The 20,022-nt window shown below is 47.6% G+C and overlaps 9 protein-coding genes and 3 non-coding genes across 12 annotated transcripts; 5 read left to right on the top strand and 7 right to left on the bottom strand.

Moving 5' to 3' along the window:
* Nucleotides 1-269: 269 nt before the first annotated feature.
* Nucleotides 270-1,107, top strand: Aspvir_006721 (kinetochore Spc25 family protein; the record flags this gene model as incomplete). The annotated part of the gene is made up of 2 exons (XM_043269913.1): nucleotides 270-501; nucleotides 563-1,107. The coding sequence occupies 2 exons, from the start codon at nucleotides 270-272 to the stop codon at nucleotides 1,105-1,107; spliced, it is 777 nt and encodes a 258-aa protein (XP_043125848.1).
* A 161-nt stretch (nucleotides 1,108-1,268) lies between these two features.
* On the bottom strand, nucleotides 1,269-2,435 carry Aspvir_006720 (SKI complex subunit WD repeat protein SKI8; the record flags this gene model as incomplete). The annotated part of the gene is made up of 5 exons (XM_043269912.1): nucleotides 1,269-1,452; nucleotides 1,510-1,696; nucleotides 1,756-1,849; nucleotides 1,902-2,071; nucleotides 2,162-2,435. 5 exons carry the CDS (start codon nucleotides 2,433-2,435, stop codon nucleotides 1,269-1,271), a joined length of 909 nt encoding a protein of 302 aa, XP_043125847.1.
* A 674-nt stretch (nucleotides 2,436-3,109) lies between these two features.
* Nucleotides 3,110-3,567, bottom strand: Aspvir_006719 (mitochondrial 54S ribosomal protein bL32m; the record flags this gene model as incomplete). Its single annotated transcript, XM_043269911.1, has 2 exons — nucleotides 3,110-3,147; nucleotides 3,210-3,567. The coding sequence occupies 2 exons, from the start codon at nucleotides 3,565-3,567 to the stop codon at nucleotides 3,110-3,112; spliced, it is 396 nt and encodes a 131-aa protein (XP_043125846.1).
* Nucleotides 3,568-3,996: 429 nt separating this feature from the next.
* On the top strand, nucleotides 3,997-5,347 carry aspD (septin aspD; the record flags this gene model as incomplete). The annotated part of the gene is made up of 6 exons (XM_043269910.1): nucleotides 3,997-4,135; nucleotides 4,211-4,339; nucleotides 4,402-4,483; nucleotides 4,535-4,672; nucleotides 4,731-4,944; nucleotides 5,009-5,347. The coding sequence occupies 6 exons, from the start codon at nucleotides 3,997-3,999 to the stop codon at nucleotides 5,345-5,347; spliced, it is 1,041 nt and encodes a 346-aa protein (XP_043125845.1).
* Nucleotides 5,348-5,885: 538 nt separating this feature from the next.
* Aspvir_006717 (guanylate kinase) lies at nucleotides 5,886-6,833 on the bottom strand (the record flags this gene model as incomplete). Its single annotated transcript, XM_043269909.1, has 5 exons — nucleotides 5,886-6,035; nucleotides 6,113-6,235; nucleotides 6,350-6,552; nucleotides 6,642-6,752; nucleotides 6,818-6,833. The coding sequence occupies 5 exons, from the start codon at nucleotides 6,831-6,833 to the stop codon at nucleotides 5,886-5,888; spliced, it is 603 nt and encodes a 200-aa protein (XP_043125844.1).
* Nucleotides 6,834-7,229: 396 nt separating this feature from the next.
* On the bottom strand, nucleotides 7,230-9,183 carry Aspvir_006716 (putative Golgi matrix protein; the record flags this gene model as incomplete). Its single annotated transcript, XM_043269908.1, has 7 exons — nucleotides 7,230-7,453; nucleotides 7,519-7,625; nucleotides 7,682-7,961; nucleotides 8,022-8,457; nucleotides 8,519-8,905; nucleotides 8,967-9,097; nucleotides 9,174-9,183. The coding sequence occupies 7 exons, from the start codon at nucleotides 9,181-9,183 to the stop codon at nucleotides 7,230-7,232; spliced, it is 1,575 nt and encodes a 524-aa protein (XP_043125843.1).
* A 584-nt stretch (nucleotides 9,184-9,767) lies between these two features.
* Aspvir_006715 (putative DUF814 domain protein) lies at nucleotides 9,768-10,402 on the bottom strand (the record flags this gene model as incomplete). Its single annotated transcript, XM_043269907.1, has 2 exons — nucleotides 9,768-10,168; nucleotides 10,240-10,402. The coding sequence occupies 2 exons, from the start codon at nucleotides 10,400-10,402 to the stop codon at nucleotides 9,768-9,770; spliced, it is 564 nt and encodes a 187-aa protein (XP_043125842.1).
* A 3,747-nt stretch (nucleotides 10,403-14,149) lies between these two features.
* Nucleotides 14,150-14,452, top strand: Aspvir_006714 (uncharacterized protein; the record flags this gene model as incomplete). Its single annotated transcript, XM_043269906.1, has 1 exon — nucleotides 14,150-14,452. The coding sequence occupies one exon, from the start codon at nucleotides 14,150-14,152 to the stop codon at nucleotides 14,450-14,452; it is 303 nt and encodes a 100-aa protein (XP_043125841.1).
* Nucleotides 14,453-15,756: 1,304 nt separating this feature from the next.
* Nucleotides 15,757-15,828, bottom strand: Aspvir_006713. The gene has a single exon. It is a non-coding gene; the product is annotated as a tRNA-Gln (tRNA).
* A 610-nt stretch (nucleotides 15,829-16,438) lies between these two features.
* Aspvir_006712 lies at nucleotides 16,439-16,508 on the top strand. The gene has a single exon. It is a non-coding gene; the product is annotated as a tRNA-Gln (tRNA).
* Nucleotides 16,509-16,918: 410 nt separating this feature from the next.
* Aspvir_006711 lies at nucleotides 16,919-16,990 on the top strand. Its single transcript has one exon. It is a non-coding gene; the product is annotated as a tRNA-Gln (tRNA).
* A 400-nt stretch (nucleotides 16,991-17,390) lies between these two features.
* Aspvir_006710 (glycerol-3-phosphate dehydrogenase GUT2) lies at nucleotides 17,391-19,714 on the bottom strand (the record flags this gene model as incomplete). Its single annotated transcript, XM_043269905.1, has 4 exons — nucleotides 17,391-17,485; nucleotides 17,538-18,863; nucleotides 18,929-19,188; nucleotides 19,278-19,714. The coding sequence occupies 4 exons, from the start codon at nucleotides 19,712-19,714 to the stop codon at nucleotides 17,391-17,393; spliced, it is 2,118 nt and encodes a 705-aa protein (XP_043125840.1).
* Between the last annotated feature and the right edge of the window lie 308 nt (nucleotides 19,715-20,022).

Here is a 20,022-nt window from a genome sequence, read left to right as displayed (position 1 = left end):
GTCGGACAAGAGTTGTTCAGTCCAGCAATTTTTGGACTTTTTTACTAAGGTATCTGTTGCCAAGCGCCGTTAGCTTCGGCAGTTGCGCCGCAACAACAAACATCAGGTAGCGTCCCGCTTGCGACTACGGAGTAGATTGAGTCACTTCTCAATAACGCGACACGGATATTTCCTTGACTTATCAAGCACATTAGGTATTTTTCTCTGGACTGGTGCGACGACGTGAGAATATATACGGCCGATTCGGACTCTCAGAAATCCTGTTCCCAATGTCGTCTTCGTTCGAACCTTCGCTTTCGACGAGTGGTGTACGACCGCCACTCGCAACAGCGGACGCACCATCGATGGCAGACACGCTACCTACCATCAATTTTGGATTCGAGGATTTGCGTAACCGCATGGCTCAGTTCACCGCTCGCTTCGATGCTTTCATTGAGCGAGGTCGGAAACAAGTGCTAGAAGAGCGAAACCAATTCAGGATAGGATTAGCAGAGTTACAAGGTGTGTACCAATCATCCACAAGACGTTCAACGAAAGCATAAGTCGCTAATCCCGAGTTAAGAGGATCAGCGCATGCGACAAAGAGATATTGAGATCATTAATCTCAAGGCCCAGACGCACGAACAGACTCTCCAGAAAGAAGCGGCTGAGGCAGCCGAAATGCACGCTGCTATCTCGTCCGTCGCATTAGAACGCGACTCTCGTCTGGCGAAGCGCGACCGTCTGAAACAACAAATTGAAGAAACTCAGAATGTCATCAACCAGAGATTAGAAGCCCAGAAGGCTCATGCCCGACATCTAGATGCGCAATCCCGATTGAACGTTCCAGAATTAGAATTCTGGCAGGATTATCTATGTTTGCGAATCGAAGGTGMCGGACGAGAAGATCGGTTGAAATTCGTCTACAGTCACCTTCTGGAGAAAGATTGGGACACGGAGGCGTGGTTCGAACTAGGAACCGCCAGTCGCGATTACGAGGTCTTCCATACGCGGCCGAAAGTGGATAGAGAAGCTCTGGAGCGGGAAGTCGACCTCTTGAACGAGGACCGTGATTTTGGGGCTTTTCTGAAAAGGATGCGCAGGCTACTTGTCGAATCGCTCAAGTAGGGTGTTTCCCGCTATTGTCTAAGGAAGCATCTCATGACTTCTATTCTAGTTGACTGTTTTGAAAGATACAGTTCGCTTGCTGAACTGCAGCGCGGGAAAGAAGAAATCCTTTCGTCTGGTCATTTCCGAAAGCACAATATGGGGTCGGCCCCAAACGGTAATCAACCACCAGTTGCTTCGCGATAGAAAGCTATGCTTCGGCTTGCTCCAGCAGTAGCAAATCCTTCAGACCTCCCAGTCTTTGGCAGCCATTTGGCGCTCCAAACCGCCTTCTCCGTTTCTGAATGAGTCGCGACGCACGACCTTGTATCAATTGACCAGACTTTAACTTTACCATCAAATGAACTTTGCATTCGTTAGCCGTAGATTCTAAAGGATTTTGAATTAGTCATATCGACCGACCTGCTCAACAGGTACTCCCCTGTATGGCTCCAAGAGAGTGAAAGAATCCAGGCTGAGTGACCCGAGAGATTTGCTACCTGCTCTCCAGATGAAGTGTCATAAAGCGCAATTACCCTTGAATCTCCAGCGGCAGCAAGAATTTTTCCGCCGGGAGAGAATGCCACAGTCCGTACTGGCTTGACCAGACCTGCAGGATATCAGACAATCTCACTCCTGGTCTTTCAGGGCTGAGATGGGAAAAAATACCTGACAAGCTGAATGGCATTCGCCCAGTTTCTGTACTGAATATGTAGACGCTGCCGTTCTCATGCCCACTGGCAATAAGGCGGCCATCCACGGACTGCAGAGCTCGCATGAGCATTTCCACTCACAAGGTGGCAGGTCGAACTTACCATGTCCAAGCAAGTGCCAAAACTACCCTTGGTTTCGTAGTCTCGAATCAACTCGCCGTTAGCATTGAGATCCCATACTCTGATGTGTCCATCCTGGGTGACACCAGCGAGGTACTGTCCGTCATCTGACAAAGCTACAGCCCAGGTGCCAGCTGCACCTGCCATGTTTCCTATTGATCCATTAGTAACATATCAAAGTCGCTAAGTCTTGAAGAAATGAAACAAGTCCGGTAGATCAATAAGAACTTGGATTGTGATACCTGAAGCAGCGTCGTCCTTGGACCAAGTTCCCTCGCGGCAGGCCCAGACATTGATCTCTCCACCAAAGCCTACACTGACTGCTTTGGAGCCTTTTCCATTTGTCACTATATGGTGACAGCCGACTCTGTGGGCGCCATCAATGGATTGCACCAACGGGAACTCAGGATCTGTTGTAGAATGAATCTTGAGCGCAGTTGCGCCAGAAGCCGACAGGATTTGTGTATCAGTTACAGCCAGTGAGAAGATATCAAGAGGATGAGCTGTATCCCGCATAAACTACAGTTAATAAAATTCAGAGCAGGAAAGAAGTGAATGCGTCAAGCTTCTTTACACTGACCATTGTCCGCGGAACCCCACGACAAGTATTGTTTTGACTATGTATGTTCAGATGTGCTGTAACAACCGCGGCAATTCTCTTTTAGGGTCTTACCATGTTTAATCTATCTGAATCATGGGGGACACTTGGATTGTCTTGTGTCTACTTGTTGAGTGAAAAGAATGTTTGGACTGCTGAGCTCGATAAATCTAATACCCCGTAAGTGGTAGGTGGGTGTAGGAAATAACCTAGGCAAGGTAGGTATTTGCTGGTGAAATCATGGGCGCGAGCGGCCACGAGTCCCACCATCCCCATACGCTTCAGCGCAGTAAACTCTTTTTTTTTTTTTCCCTCCATGTAAAGACTCCAAGAGGCTGAAAGTTGATGTGAGGCAATTACCGGTTTTGAAGATTTCAATAATAACTATACACTAGCAAAGCAAGAGAAGAACGGGAAACAAATTTGTACAAGGGCTCTCCAATCAAACCAGACGCCGAATGCCATGCAGCATACCCTATATCCCAGCTGTATAAAAAGTACAGGTTTCTCGATACCTCAAATCTATCTTCCTTGATTTTCATGATTCAGTTTGCACGGCTCACTGTCCTCTCAGATCACCGCTGTATTCCACTCATGCCATCTGAGTCTGCTTCCATTGCTTCTTAATGTCTAACCAGAAACAACTCATCAGACTCTCGATAGACCAACGTATTCAAAGGGCGATAACATACCTTCAACGCAGTGTGGACATAGAACATGAGCACGCTTCATTCCACCGCATCCAGAACAAGTGTTGAGGTTTTTGAGGTCTTTTAAAGCCTTGCCAGCCATCTGCCTATGACGCTTTTTCATGTGGGATGTCTTCTTTTTGGGTACAGCACGCAGGACGGAATCCCAGATGCCGGAAATGATACCGGGAAGGTCCAATGATAGGGCTGCAGGACTCAGCAGCCGATGGGGGAGGATTGGAGAACTCTGTAGAAACCGCGACCACCGTCCTGCAGCGGAGGAGGATAGAGGTTCCGAGGACAGAAGCACGCGAGGAAACATGTATGACGAGATGGCGGATTGAAACATTCGTGAAGTCATTTTCTTCGTTTGGTAGTGACCGTCGGACCGTAAGACGAAATCGCGGAATTGACACTGCCTTTACGTTGCTTTCCCTGTCCAAGATCGCAAGAATTTTGGACTTGTCGGAATTCTGAAGCTTTTCCCAGCACACCAGCGGTTTGCTGTGTTTGGATCCGGAGATGCACTAGTCCTCATACGGTATAGACTTCCCCTGAGTCGCAACAACAATTAAGGGGGTTCCATAAGGTAGTCTTCTGCTCCAACTAGAAACTCCAGACTGGCATTCTTGGGGTCCATTCAGAATACCGGTTGATTTCATACGGAGCTTTCTTGGTCAACTTTTGTTCGTTCTATCTTGGCCTGTCCTCATCCAAATATTCAGCTTTCCATTGCTCAATTCCTTGATTTGCTTTGAAAGTTATAACCAACGAGGTAACAGTTCTCACGATGGCCACCACAGCCAATTCGAATTCGACCAACCCAGCTACTGTTTTTCCTCGCAGTCATGTTGGCTTTGACAGTATCACATCTCAGATTGAGCGGAAGCTCTTGAAGCGTGGCTTTCAGTTCAATGTGATGTGTGTTGGTACGTGGGCGGAGACTGTCCAGTTGTTCCTTGTAACGAACTCGCATTGACTATGTCCTTCTACTCTACCAATAGGCCAGACAGGTCTCGGAAAGTCAACTCTGATCAACACCATCTTTGCTTCCCATTTGATCGATTCTAAGGGTCGTCTGACGCCCAACGAACCCGTCCGATCGACCACAGAGATCCAGACTGTCTCTCACAGTGCGTTGGTGCCGGAGGATAAGATCTTCGACAGGAACGCCTTGCTAACTGTTGTTTGCTAGTCATCGAGGAGAATGGAGTACGCCTCAGGTTGAACATTGTTGACACTCCGGGATACGGCGATCAAGTCAACAATGACAGATGGTATAGATGTAACCTAGCTGCTCTTCGATGACCAAGCTGATTGTGCCATAGTTGGGACCCCATCGTGAAATACATCAAGGATCAGCACTCAGCATACCTTCGAAAGGAGCTTACTGCTCAGCGTGACCGCTATATCCAGGATACTCGTATCCATTGCTGCTTGTTCTTCATTCAGCCATCTGGCCATGCGTGAGTCTGGACCATAAGAGTCGTCGATGACTCAATCTTGCTAACCCTGCAAATGTAGCCTCAAACCCATTGACATTGTCGTCTTGAAGAAACTCTCAGACGTTGTCAACGTCGTTCCAGTAATCGCCAAGGCAGACTCGCTCACTCTCGAGGAACGCCAGGCGTTCAAGGAGCGCATCAAGGAAGAATTCGCTTTCCACAATCTGAAAATGTACCCCTATGATAATGACGAACTTGATGACGAAGAGCGTGCGGTTAATGCCCAAATCAAGGTCAGGCCTTCTACTACCCGTGCTGCTTGTATGCCCTGCCCACCTGGCTCTAACCCTCTCTTAGGACATTATTCCATTCGCCGTTGTCGGCAGTGAGAAAACTATTGTCGTTAATGGTCAACAAGTTCGCGGCCGACAAAACCGCTGGGGTGTCATCAATGTCGAAGACGAAACCCACTGCGAATTTGTTTATTTGAGAAACTTTCTCACTCGCACTCACCTCCAAGACCTGATTGAGACAACAAGCCAGATTCACTACGAAACTTTCCGTGCGAAGCAGCTTCTGGCCTTGAAGGAGAGCAGCGCTGCGGGGGCACATTCTGCTGGCAGCCGGCCTATTAGCCCTTCTGCCGACCGGGAACTCAGTCGCAACTCGCAACGGATGACTATGAACGGCTATTAGGTGCTCGTAGAAATTGTCTCTCAGGATCAGTCTAATAGTTTCGACTGGCCATGGTCCATAAACATACTGCAGTCATTTCCGGTCCCCGCCCAAACAACGATAAAGGACCCCCTCTTCTCTTCCTCCACTGCCTTCTCCTTCGGCAACTTCCATTTTACTCTAGCAACCTTTTACAGATATCCTTTTCAGCCCTCATATTATTCATCAGGCCTTGTACTCTTTTTTAGTTTTGCTTTATTATCTTCTCCTCTCCGTTCAAGAGAGTGACTGGGTCTACCACGTTTCCTAGATCTGTCGTCTCCAGACGGAAAAGAGACTAACATTCGAATTGCTAGTTTAGTCTTGATGTTCATGTAATTAATCTCTCTTATGTTCGTCGACGGCGAAAGGACATCCTTGATTAATGGACTTCTGTGGGCCGAAGTTTCCAAGGCAGATGATGCATTGTTCCAGTATCGCAACCGACAGTATCTACGGACGCTGAGGTATACGGCAGCGCTGATTGAAATAAAACACGCTAAGACATTCCCAAAAAAAATCATTGACGCGCTCCAAAGTTACCACCGTCGACAATCCAATCCCGCAGCTCCGTATAGGCCTTCTCCAGATCATCGTTCACGACCGTCTTATCATGAGAGCCAGGCTGCGCAGCATATTCCAGTTCGTTTTTTGCTTGAGCAAGGCGTTTCTGTAGCAAAGTTAGATTCCCAGCGGGCCAGTCTAGCGGGTTTGGGGGAGTGAAAGAATGTCGAGGAACACCCATACCGCCAAGCTCTCCTCGGTCTCAGTTGCTCTCCCGCGCAGTCTTTTCTCCAGTTCTTCAATGGAGGGTGGCGCTAAAAATAAGAACCGAGCATCAAGATCGGTGCGCTTGACCTGCTTTACGCCCTATTGCAATTCATAGTCGTCAGCTGTTGTCTCGGTTGAGCTATACTTCATTCGGTGATGGATTTCCCTCTCCTTCTCTCCTCATATCAGTTCATGTTGCGGGACTATTATTACCTCCATCTCAATGTCGAGGACGCAGATCTTGCCCTTCTGCGCAACATCCTTCACTGCCTGCACAGTAGTGCCGTAGTAATTGCCGCCAAACTGCGCATGCTCGATAAAGGCATTCTTGCTCACGAGATCCAGGAAATCTTCTTTAGTTGTGAAGTAATACTCGCGTCCATTCTCTTCCCCCGGACGGGGTGCCCGAGTGGTATCTGAATATAACGGACATCGTTCAGCGCAATTCCACCAAAAGAAACAGTTCGTAGGCAGAGGCAGTGAGGATTGGCAGGGGTAGACTTACGAGACACGGATAAATCAAAGGTATCGGGGTATTCAGCGAAGAGTCTCTTGAGTAAAGTCGACTTCCCAGTCCCAGAAGGACCCGATACCACCACTGGACGGAGCCTTTGCGCTGCTGGATTGGTCAGTTCACTGCTTGAGGAATACGACGATAGGTGTTAGAATGAGAGATCGCACCAGCTCCGGTAGCCATTGTCAATCGTGAGTACCAAGAGATCAAAGAGGGGCGTGTATCATTCAACCTCCCAGCTGTACGAGAGCTGAATAGGCGAAGCATAGGCCAAATATTTGCAGAAAAGGCCAAACAAGTGCAAAAAAAGGCCAACAACGGCTTCTCCACTCAATACCAAGTCCCCCACTGTGGTGGCAGAAAGAAAGCGGTGGGCGAGCCTGTTTGGTGCAAACGTCGCAAACATGCGGACGGTTTCAGCATTATTACTACGAAGCAAGTCTAGAATGAAAAAAGGAAAAAATGATCGAAGGTAGTCGGCAAGCATGAGCGAATGTGGAACTCGATAAGAACCGGCTTATCGTAGAGAAGATGCTAGTTTTCTATACAGTTCAAGACAAGGGCCGCACTTACAACCCTTCAGGTTTTCGGTGATTCTTGATTCCCGCTAGCCTGTGACTCCTGCTCTAGGAAATTGGACCAGAGCTCGGCCAATGACTCTTTGCTCGGGTTCCCCTGGTCCAAGAAATCCGTGGCTAAGGTAGGTGTGCTGGGTGTACGGTGCATGGATATACTCGGTATTTTGAGCTTGCCGGCGGTGCTTGATGTTCCTGGGCGTGCAAGGCCTGCTTGCTCACGCTGCTCTGTCGTCAAGTGTCAGTGTAATTCACAGTTCGCATTATGGGGTATGCATGATGTCTTCGCATACCATCCGTCCAACCCAGAAGTGCTGCGATAAGCTGCAGTATTTGAAACTTTTTCGGATCTGATCGATCAAGGGCGAGAAAGTGCAACAAATGATTTGTAACGATGTGCCTAGATAACTTTAGTAAATAAACCAGCAGTGCAGCAGGCCTCGAATTCCGACTAACCTATCAACGTTATCCTCAGCTCTGCCTTTCTTGAGGAATCGTAAGGCTTTTGTGAGATGGTCGTTCAGTGTCACTGCCTCGTGTCTTAACTTCCCGATCAGGAGGTTCTTCTCCTTAACTTCTTTTTCAAACGGCTTTACCCTTTCAAGCTCCTTCTGAGCAGCTTGAAGAAGTTTCTCGGCCTCAAAAGCTTTAGCCTCGGCGCCTTGGAGAGCCTGTCTCAGCTCCTCAAGCTGAGTGTTCGAGCTTTCCACGAGGTCACGGAGTTCTTGTTTCCGAGCTAGAAATAGTCAGCATCGAAATCAGCCAGAAGCGCTGATATACACAGGATATGGTCTACCTGATTGAATCTCTTGCAAAGCACGTTGTAAACCATCCACGGTGGCTATCTGAGAATCACGCTCGGAAGCGACTTTCTCATACGAGTCCTTAAGAGCGACCAGCTGCTCTTCAAGGTCGATGACCTTCTCACCTAGGCTCTCTCTTATGGATCGCTCCTCCATAGCGAGGATCTCCCAGTTATGCATGGCTTCTTTTGCTTGCTCGAACTCGGACTGCAGATATGATTCTTGTTCCAGGAGCTCCTCTTTCTCTTTCAACCAATTCTGCTGAGATAGGTTACTTCGACTTCTCAGTGTAGCAATTTCATTTGACTTCTGCTCGTTATCTTGGGTGAGATTTGCCAACTCCGAGTTTTTCGCGTCCAAGGTATCTCTCAAGCTTGAATTTTGTTCCTCGAGCTCCTCGATCTTGGAGTTGGCTAGCGCAAGTTCTTCCTGTGGGTTTGCTTAGCTCACGCGCTAGGTCAAGGTGCTTGAGATAAGTACTTCAACATACAGCATCTTCTTTGAGCCTTTCACCCAGCTGCGCTTTGATAGTGTTCACTCGTTCCAGAAGCTTCTGAAATTGTGTCTCTGCGTGCTCCTTCTTGGTTTCGGCGTCGTCCAGTTTCTGTTGGAGAGCTTCCATCTCTGCGCTGTGTTTGAGCTGTATTTCCTCCAAAGATTTGCGCATGTCTGTGACTTCGGCGCGGAGAAAGTCTCGATCTCGAACAAGAGCGTCAAACCGGTCCGACGAGGGTGACCCTGGATCTTCACATTCTTTGCCAGATGCATCATCATGGATTTTTGCGTCCGCAGATCCTTCCGATTGGTTGTACCCAATTTCATTTCTTCCAGAAGCCTCAACAAGCGTAGCCTGAGCTGTCGTAGGTGGCTGTGAGTCCTATTGCCTTGCGTTAGCGAAGATTAGACCACGGCGGCTATCTCGTGGCGGCATGACAAACATTAGGTCCCTGCGTGTTGTCAATTTGTTCACTCGAAGGCCTTTCTTCTTCTCCGTCCTCAACCGTGACATGGGCTTCCTTGTGTTTTGCAGTGCCCTTGTTCTTCTTGTTCTTCTTCGACTTGACGGCTGCTGCTGAGTCGTCAGTGTGATTCCTAGGCAGAAATCTTGAAGATTATTTATTAATTCAAACAGACCAGCAACCTACCTTCGGGCATCTTGTGTAAATGCTGTTTAAGGAAGCTTCGGTGGGATGGCAATTGCTTAAGACGGCCGGCGCTACTCTGGGTACCAGGTCCAGGGCATACCTGTCAACACCACTAGCGCGGTTGCACTTGTTCCGAGCCAAGTCCGCATCCTAGTAGTTACGACATCCAGGGCGAGCCAACGTCGTGGCAAGCACTTATCGATACATACAGGTAATGAGGCATTACATTTTTCCATTTTTACGCTGGGTGTTACAAAAGGTGAACTTGTGTTCGAGGGATGGAAACAGAAAATGTGTCTTAAAGCGGCTCCGCGCAATGCATCTATGCCGTCCACTCTCGACTCGGGTAGTGCGGTGCACTCAGCAGCCAATAGCCATAGGAGCCACGTTTTGTTATATTGACATAGACCATATCGGTCCAACGTCGAGAAGCCTGGACGACAATCACACAGCTGATTCATGTGATTCCATATTTATGGTCTGCCGAGAGCTCATTTGCCTCGAGGAGCCTCAACTTGTAAGGGAAGAAGAGACTACAGTAGCTCTTGTTCAACTGAGTCATCCGCATGAATTCTGATGCCTAGCAGATTTCATTCACATGAAGTCGTCCAGGAAGTCCGAGTCTCGATCCTGATTGCTGCTTGCCTGCATGTTGTCTTCACTGAACAAGTCATCGTACGCATGCTCTTTCTGCCATTTAAGCTGTTCACGTTCCCTCTTTTCCTGCTTTTCCCTGGCACGTTGCTCATCTCTTGCTCTTCGTTCTTCCTTTTGCTTTTTCTTTAGAAATTCCTCCTTCTCTGCGCGAAGATCCGGAAATCTCTCGTCGCGAGTCTTGTTGAGCCGATTGACAATTGCATTTTCTCGCTGTCGAACATAGACTTTTCGGACCATTTTGGGGTTGTGGAATGAGACCTGTCCAGTCGCCATTGACCCGTCTTTCAGCAAATTTGACCATGGCGTGTAAATCACTGTGATGTTATCCTTCTTGTTTCCTGCACCGCCGATAAGCTTTACCTCCCACTCTTATATTCTGTCACATGAACAGAAGTTCTTCAGGGCTGACCTTCAATGGAATTGGCTTTGGTGAGCTGGGCACAGTCTTCTAGGAGCGGTTGTGGGATCTGGTCCCACGTTTCACCATCGCGAAGGCGCAGGTAAACGTGAGCGCTCGATAGATTATCGACATGAAACTGGGTACTGCATAAGTACAGGAGTTTGGACCTCATTATGCTTTGAGTCTTGGGAGTAGGGAGGTGAACAACAAACCCTGGGGTGATAACCATAAGTCAATTCTTAGCACTCAGCACAATGATGAGGATATAGGTGGTGGTTAGCGGTACCAGACATCCTTCTCTAGGCCATATTGGATGAGATCCTCATCTAATAGCAGGGACTTTAGATATTGGGCACGTTTCGCAGAGTCGAAGAATGGCCGTCATACTTTCAAATTTGTCTTTACCGACATAGATAAAGGCAGCAGGTTTCACCACATTTGAGGTAAAGTAGTATACCATCTTGCCGTTTTGCAGCAGTATAAGCGCCTCTTAGCTAGCAGAAACACTATGAAAGAATCTTTGTCTTGATGGTTGATAAGCCCTTGTTGATAAATTCAGTGGGAAACAGTGGGGTGGGATTTTCTAGGTTTGGTCATTTTCTTAGGAACTTAGGTGGAGAAATTTACTACATACTATCTAATCCTTCTGTACTCCGTAAGGTAGTCAGTTTAATTGCTGTTCTAGTTACTTTTAGATTCACTCCCTTGTTAAAAGCCTAGGCTCCTTAGTTTATGTATGACAATTTATATCATCCGCGATAACTATAACTAAGCATCAGTCTTAAAATAAGTGATGGTATTAGAATGTGTAAGCTTAAGCTTGTAATGTCTTTCTAATGATGACGCATACAGGTAAGGTTGGTAGTTTTAGCCATGTAGATACTACAGAGTATTCCTTCTCCTTTTTTTCTCTTCCTTTTTTTTTTTTTTTTTTTTTTTTTTAAATAACATCAGCCTCAAGTGATTACATTTGGTGATGTGCTATCATTGATAATGATAAGAGACAAGTTAACAACTACCTCTAAATATGGAATGGGGCTAAGCATCATTGAGAAGGAACTCCGATCCGAGCTCAGTGTAACAGATTGTCTCAGTATCATTTCCACCATAAAGGTACCTTACCTTAAGTAACACGATGTACAATCATAGGTACGCTGATCTATACAGCTCTGCCTTCCTGGGCAGCATTGGGGATACAGTACTTTGAACCTTTCCGTCATCAACCTCTCAAATGATCATTTCAGGCCTCCGGACCAGGGTACCTTATATGTTGCCCACTCCTGTATGGTCATTTGCTGCAAACTTGCAAAAATCCTTCGTGTATGCCCATCATACCACTCCGGCTTCCCGAATACCAATTGCCCTGGGGCCCGAAGTGAGAACGCTGGTCGAATTGTCAGTTGTCCCCCCCCATCTGATAGTAAATCAACGCGGCTAGATATATAATAATTATAACTATGATTATTATGGAACATAGTACGCTCATCTGGATAAAGACGCACTATGTCAAGGATATAATTCCTCAATACTTCGTACACCGGAAGCAGACAGCTTCATTCAGACAACAACAGGTATTTCGGTACACCTGGCTGCGAGATTCTCGGCAAGAACCAGTATGCATAGCTATTAAAAATATACTACCACTATGACTATGGATATAAGACCCTAGACTGATGAGGACCATGTCCGGACACCCTTTTGGCCTAGTGGTATTATAATTCAATAATAGCACGGAGTGCTTTCCTTCCCAGAGGATTGACATGTAATTAACCTATGACTATATCATCACATTCAACCAGCCGCGATGGTAACAATGTGAATTTCGAGCGCAAGTGAGAGATAGAGTGAGGATTCATGATCGTCCCCGAGCAGGACAATAAGGTCAGCCACTGCATCAACCTAGGTTTCATGACAGTCGGTCCCGAGTGTCATTGTCATGATCTAATCGGGTGATATCGCATTCATATATACTTTTGCTTCCTTCTTCCTTCTTCGCCCTTCCCCTTTTCTTTTTGATTTTCGCACCGCGGAGGAATTCATTCGGAAAAGGAAGTCGGTAAGCTTAACAGTAAGATGTCCTTGTCGGGTTCCTAGGGCCGACAGAGTGGAAGATCATTACCTACATATTGCCTTTGGAAAGACTATCTGCACCACCTTATGTCATAGGACATGGATACTTGCATGGAGAAGTACCTGGTACTCGCCTGCAACCATCATTACTGAATACCAGTGAGGGAAAGCCGGGGAATCTGATACTCGCATAGCCCAAATTCCACCGGCGTGTTTCCTTGTCCTCCCAAGTTGGGACAATGGCAGGACCTCCGAGACACCCCTTGACTGCATGGGAGTATTTGATTCATACTACCGACTATCTAGCCACAATGGATGATCACGAGATTGAAGGCAATTTTCGAAGCCATAAATTTGAACCAAGTGCGATCATGCGAGTCATTCAATTGTCTGGCTTTCCGTCGACCATATCGGTTGATTCGCTTCACTCACTAGTCACTACTCGAATTCACTACTAGAAGTAACCACCAATCTCCACTTAACTCATGCACTGGACACGGTGTCCAAGTGACATCCATGGTTGGTGTGGCATGTAGTGGAAGAGTCGGACTTTGCCAGTCATCGACGAACGGTAAAATGAATTGATACTGGACATGTTCCGTAGTGGGTAGTACGTAGTCCGCCTATATAAAGTAGTACCCACCTCTGAACTTCCAAGACCGAGACCATACAGGGAAATCACGTATTTGTTTCGTGTAAGCGCCAAACACTTGGGGATTACTCCGATACTCAAACAAGAATTTGTGTATCCTGTAGGGAGTAGTCCGTACGTACACCGAGTGCCCGGCTCTCGAGTTCACGACCGTCACTCTCCGCTGCAAGTAGTTCTTAGTCAGTAGTCAGAGTAGTACTTTTACTACTGGCCTAGCAGGAGGAGCTGGTTTCAGTGATGGCCGCCAGACAGCAATTTCACACAAGGTGCAAACCGTGGGTGGGTCGATATATGATTCGTCGGTTGACAGGGAGAAAAGCCGTTACGCCAACTCGACAAGGGATCGATTAGCGTTGGAATCAGTCTCAGGCAGTCGGGCTACGGCGGTAGATCCGGAGTACAGGTAGACCAAGTGACTTACATACCTCTACCTTAACTTAGTCAAGTCTGTTCGTTTCAGGCGTCTCTGCTATAGAGGTCTACAGCCTACAGCGGGTATGCCCGTCCCGTACCAAGACTCCACCTGCCACATGGTCGTTGTTACTGAATTATGAACACTTGAAAACAGAACAAACTGCTTATGAGAGTCCTATCAGCGCGCTAAAAGATCTCTAGGCTCTGTCTACCTTAGTCTTCCTTTGCTGTATCTTCTGCAATCGCAATCGGCTGTTGCGTCGACTGATTTGTCAGATGTCGAACACACGCGTTGCGAATGGCTCGCGTGCGAAAGTGCGAGACTGCCTGTAGGGCGTATGAACAGAGGAAAAGACAAAAGAAACGGCAGATCTCCCAAAGGCCAACAATATGTAGCCGTTCCCGACTTCTCTCGATCCCTTGTAGGAGATTCGATCCACGATTGCCCTCCCTTCTCCACCCTGGCTGCATTAATTTGACAGATTTGGAGGGGGTTCTCCTCGAGTACGCATTTTGCCAGGGATTTCGATCGATATATTTAAATTTCTGAAAATAATCTCTCGCTGCTCTCTGGTGCTTTTTTTTCTTTCTTTCTCCTTTCCCTTTTCCTTTCGTTCTGTTCTTTTCTCTTCCACTCTGTTTGTTCCCTCTGTCAATTGTCTGAATCGGTAACCCAGCTACGGAGTACTTGCTAGCGTTTCTATTTCCTTCGAAACGCCCACGCGCAGACAGCCCTAGATATCTCTCAAGGTGTCGAGGATCATCACTCTCAAACCGTGACAAATGGCCAATTCCGCAGCACCTACAGATGGTTCCAACGTCCGCGAAGCACTGGAGCGTGCCCGTAACTGCGAGCCTGATGCTGTTGATCGACGCACGACCGCCATACTCGAGGCCGCCATCACGAATCTGTGGCAAAGGATACAGAATGCGCCAGATAGCTATGTGCTGGATGGGGACGAATTTGCATTATTCAACTATTTCCGTGGCAGATATCGCCATAACCGGATTGCCCAGTTGGCAGTGGAACGGTTCTGGAACAATTACCGTGGGAACAGCGCAAGCAGTGATGGAAGTAAGACATAGCACTTGCTGCTGTGCAAACGGCACCTGGCTTTCAGTGACATGCGCGAAAACCACAAGTGTCTCGACTTGACCCAGGAGGACCACACGCTTCGGTTGCATGTCAAGCCTGACCGTCCATGACTCTTAAAGGCTGAAGAGTGAAATCTGACCATCAAAAATCAACGTTTCTGTGTGCAGCTGGCTGTGACATTTGAGCTGTAATCCACGGGGTCAGGGTTACTGTCTGACCATGCCTAGCTGGCAACTGTACCTGCGACCACAAGAATTGGGAGCGCTGGACGAAATAACTTCCGTTGGACGATATTGCCGGGTTTAACCCAGCATTGGGAACTCGTCTGTGTCTTCTGCATGTGCCTGGGAGGACGTCAGCAGGAATGGCCGTCCTCTATATGTGCGGAGATAGTTTTTCTTTGGCCGGACGACCTTAATCACTTTTATGATCTTCGGTTCAGGCTCAGCACCACACTTCGCCTGAACCCAATCCCCACTACAACATTCGGATTTGACTCGATGCAGCTGTGCTGCGAGGTTTTCCGAGTCAAGAGCGGCATTGATTCTCAAATATGTATCTGTAAAAACATCGAGGTGTAATAATTTTGGTTCTTTTCCATATCAGGTCTTGAACTCGGGCTACCACTGCTCAGGCTGGGTCAACCTGTTCGCCAAAATGATTCGTTGGGCTTGGGCCACGGCTGTCTTTTCGGTTCTGGCCTCCTCAGTCGCATTCAATACGTTGATCATGCCAGTGAACTACTGGTCATATAGGCACCAGGTGATTAATTCCCACTCATAGGAACAGTTATCTGCACAGGCTGTGACATCCTCCTTCATAATTATCATGACCAAGTTAGGTCGATCAGAGTATCGTGTCCTACTTATGAATGGAATTTAGTGGTTGCAGATGGGTTGGTCAAAGCTAGGTACTGTTGGTTATACCTTAGTTTAATGGACAGACAATTTTTGAACAAGAAATATGATTGGCTTATACTACATTAGGTGATGCAAAAGAGTGACCTAACTTAGTGACCATGTAGGTAGTCCCAGATTTAATCTACTAAGGTACTATATTCTCCAGTAAGTAAGACTGTAAGAAACTCAGTCGGTTTCAGGATTACCACATGACCAAAGACTAACATTACCGCGAGATGCCTCCATCTCCCGAATCCGGACCTATATAGTAGAGCACAGTGTAGACTCCTTACAACAACAAGTTGCTCATTATTTATGTTGCTTGACAATTGTATATATATGGCATGGGAAGAAAAACAGGCAAAGGAAAGGAGTAAACGAGATAAAAAAGTATAAGGTCGTGCCCGGAATCGAACCAGGATTGCCAGAATCAGAATCTGGAGTGATAACCATTACCATAGTCAACCAAGTGTCTGGGAGCAGGAATTTAAATTTTGCTTTTTATTATATATAGAGGCGCAAATTCGTATGTATGGATACTACATGTGGTTTTGATCCAAGGAACTCCTGTATCTTTCCCTAAGGTTAATATAGGAGATCGTATCTAGCTAAACACGCAGTCTGTGCTCTACATAGAGGTCACATCCTGATGCACCGTGACTTGTTAGAAAAACCACACAGAACCAGACATTGATGCATTCTAAGCAACCACATTTATTAGCTACAGGCAGAAACGTCTTGCCACTTCAACAGCTCCGAGTACAGTTGTTTCTATTTCCCTCCAGAGCCCTGGTTACTCTTTCGAAATGGCATGCGCAGCTATGAAGCTTTAGCTTTCCCATGCATGTACTAGGAATTAGTTTGAAAATTTAAAGAGCTGCACTGGGGCAGATCAATACAGGACAGGGCCTATGATTAAATCTAGAGTGGATTACGACAACCTGGAATGTTATTGTAGGTATGGTACATGGCCTTCGTTTTGCACTCCGTTTTTTGGGAAGCACTTGTCTGCTATGATCTTACTCTCATTCTTTATAACCTTTATAAATCACTAATTTCAGGCTCGATACCATCGTCGGTTGTGTAGTAATGGTTATCACTCCAGATTCTGATTCTGGCAATCCTGGTTCGATTCCGGGCGCGACCTTGTTACTATACTTACTACCCCTTGTCCTAGCTATCATATTTCTTTTTGGTCAATCATCCTGATCGTCCCGCCAGGATTGATAAATGACATCTATCTTTATATAAGGAGTTAGTGTTCTGGGCAGCTGTTGTCTATAGCATTACTATTAGAATGTCAGCATTGAATCATGCTTATATACCGCCAACCCTCTGGACCCCTTAGGGCCCGGCCCCATGTGCCTAATAATGCCTTGGTCGCTGAGGACCATTGTCAGGGGGATGGTGGTTCACTACGAGGAGTAAGTGGTAGTAATAATATCAACCGGCCTTTAATTGGGGTCATACTAGTAGGTAGTTATTAGCCAGTGTAATTCGTTGTACTATACGGAAAAGGCTCATAGGTTCAAAGTCGGACGGTTTTCAACAGGAGCAGGTTGTGTCCGGTAATGGTTATCACTCCAGATTCTGATTCTGGCAATCCTGGTTCGATTCCGGGCACGACCTTTAATCCATTATTCCTATTACTATACTAACTTTTGTCTTTTTGCTCAACTTGCAACCAAACGGCAACGTGGGATTTCCCATGGACTTCACAGTCGCTGTCAAGCAAGCTGTACTTCATGCCTGAACGCCGTCCTCAGACACATCTCTTCTTTGAAGCCCTGTCAGGAGCTGCAAATGCTACTCGTGGTAGCTGGTTGACAAAAGTATGCTTCTGTATTCCATTTGCATCGCACTGGCTGCAGCAATGACACACGTTGTGATTCTGCTGAAGCACGGAGAAAAATGGACCGTGTCAACAATGCAAAGAGTGAAAATATCAAGGATCTATAGGCACATTGAAAAAAAAGGACATTTTCAACATATATTACAAAATCTCGCTATCTATATATCATTATCATGGCTATTTATTGGCCGGGGAGTCAGGGCTGATCAACGGATCAGACGATTTTGAGCTACCCTTGCTCTTATCACCGTTGAGCATGTCTGCTGGTGGCTCTGGACATTTAATTAGCCTAGCCAACAAAGAGATATTGCATTGCCCACTCACCGGTTCTCGACGATTTCCGCTCCGCAAGGTCTAATTCCTTCACCCTGCCTGCCTCGACCTCCGATCTGGACATTCCAAGAAGAGACTTGGGAAGTCCCATTGACGAAAGGAACGAAACGGAGTCCTTCCATTCGACTTCCTTTCGCTTGTCGTCCCAGTTGAGTTCAGCGCCCATCAAGTCGATGATTCCAGGAAGAGCTTCAAGTGCCGCTTCAGCATTGAGGAAAGCTAACCGGGTTCTGCGCGCAATGACATCAACTGCAGTTTGAGCATATTCGTGGCGGACGGCATAGCGAACTTCACCGTCAATGAACGGATACATCGCCGAGATACGTCGGCCTCGGAGGGGGAAGCGAGCATCTGTCGGAGCAGACAGAGCTGCAACCTGCCATGCGCGGTCGCCATAAGATTCAGTCAGATGCTTGGCCACGTCAGTCTCGAGGCCGAAGTGTTGGATGAGGTTGATGAAGAGGGTTTTGGAGTATCCATGGGCTCCAATCAAGCGGACTTGGTGGGTCTGGCAACTACCATCAAGTACGGCACCGTCGGAGACCAGACCACTTCCACCAACACCACTGATGTCCGGAACCTGGGAAACCGCCCGGGGTTTCAGGCCGAACACCTTGATCGCCTCGTCCACGGCTTCCTCGGCCATTTGACGGTAGGTGGTCCATTTGCCGCCAGCGCAAGTCAACAGCCCAGACGGAGAAACGGAGATTAGATGGTTGCGAACCAAGGCTTCGGAGCTCTTCACTTTAGGGTCACGAACCAACGGGCGGATTCCGGACCAAGCAGCAAGCACATCACTTCGTTCGACATTAATATCTGGGGCCAGGTAGCCGCGAACTTCAGAGAGAATCCAGTTGATGTCCTTTTCAGAAGGCTCGGGCTGGGTCGTGATCTCCGTCGGCTGATCTGTCGTACCGGCTATAGTGTTGCCCTGCCACGGAAGAAAGAAGATGACGCGCCCATCGGAAGTAGACGGATCAATGAGGCCCATTTTCGAGGGGCTGTAGTAGCCCGGAAGGATGACGTGAACGCCAGCACTGGGAGCTACAATCTCTTTGACATCGGGCTCGTCCATTTTCCGGATGGAATCAGTGAAGGGACCAGTGGCGTTGATAATACCCTTAGCTCTGACTGTGAATTCCTCTGTCTCTTGACCACTCTTTCCCGGAATCAAGTCCTTCACGCGGGCCCCATTCAATTTTCCTGTTTCATCTTTGGTTAAGCCCGTAACCTGCATGTGGTTGACGACTGTGCTTCCATACAAAGCTGCAGTCATTGCTAAAGACACATTCATCCGAGAATCATTGTGCGCTCCATCTGCAGGACATTAGCATGTAGCCCGCCAAACGCAAGCATCTGATGTGGCGTGGCAGGACACATACCATAGTAAACCATCGCACCGACGAGGTTGTCCCTTCTCAACATGGGGAACGCATCAATGGCCTTGCTCTTGGTGAGAAAATATGAGCTCTCTATGCCTTCGGAGCCGGCCAACCAGTCATAGGCCTTTGTACCGGCCCAGAAGTAAGGCGCTTGCCACCATTTTTGCACTGGCACCATGATAGGAAGCCAACTGGAGAGATGGGGCGCTGTATTCAAAAAGTATTTGCGCTCTCTCAATGCCTCCTTCACAAGTTTATATCTGTGATCCAGCCAAAGTTGTTAGTGGCTAGAAGTCGAGTTGTGGACCTCTGCTGGTCGTGTTGTGGGTGCAATTGAGGGCGTCCTTACTGATTATAATCCAACTCCCACACAGCCTTCTCGAGATATCGAACCCCACCGTGTACAAGTTTTGTACTCTTGCTGCTAGTGCCGGCGCTAAAGTCATCTCTTTCCACAACAGCTACTTTCAGACCTCGAGTTGCGGCGTCAAGCGCTATTCCCGAGCCGGTAGCGCCGCCGCCAATAACTAGAAGGTCGTATTCATCGTCATTGCCAGAAGAACTCCGTTTGAGGTCTTCAATCTGCTCTAGCCGCGATTTTATCGCAGGGAAGCTGGGAGGGACAAGCTTCCCTTCATGGTAGCCAGGCGGTGGTACGGCGGGCGCTTCCGAGCCAGGAATATTGCGGGGGCGGTATGAGATGTAGAGGACACCAGCTCCTGTTGCTGCCGCAGCAGATGTGTAGAGCAGAGGTCTCAGAAACTTGCGAGAGTGACGAGCGGCCATAATATGTGAATGAATCTATGGAAGCTGTATCTCGGCTTGCGGATCGGCAGTCGAGAATGATCGGTAGTTGCGACTTGGTCCAATGCGCGAGATGAAAATCCGATTCGCTTAGATAGATGGATTAGTTGGCAGGCACAGCTAAAAAAAAAAAAAAAAAAAAAAAAGGCATCAGAGTAAGTACGCAGGGCCACAAAATGAAATATATAGAGTACAGCTGTGCAGGGCCAGCAACGCGGGTTGGTAACGGGCACAAGCGATGACGAAACCAGTCACTTGAGAGTGGATATGAATAAGAGGGAGATGTAGAA

The sequence above is a fragment of the Aspergillus viridinutans genome (genome assembly GCF_018404265.1).
Source record: "Aspergillus viridinutans IFM 47045 DNA, scaffold_4, whole genome shotgun sequence".
Lineage (NCBI taxonomy): Eukaryota > Fungi > Ascomycota > Eurotiomycetes > Eurotiales > Aspergillaceae > Aspergillus > Aspergillus viridinutans.
The sequence above is the reverse complement of the archived record's forward strand: the minus strand, read 5'-3'. Positions and strand labels throughout refer to the sequence as shown.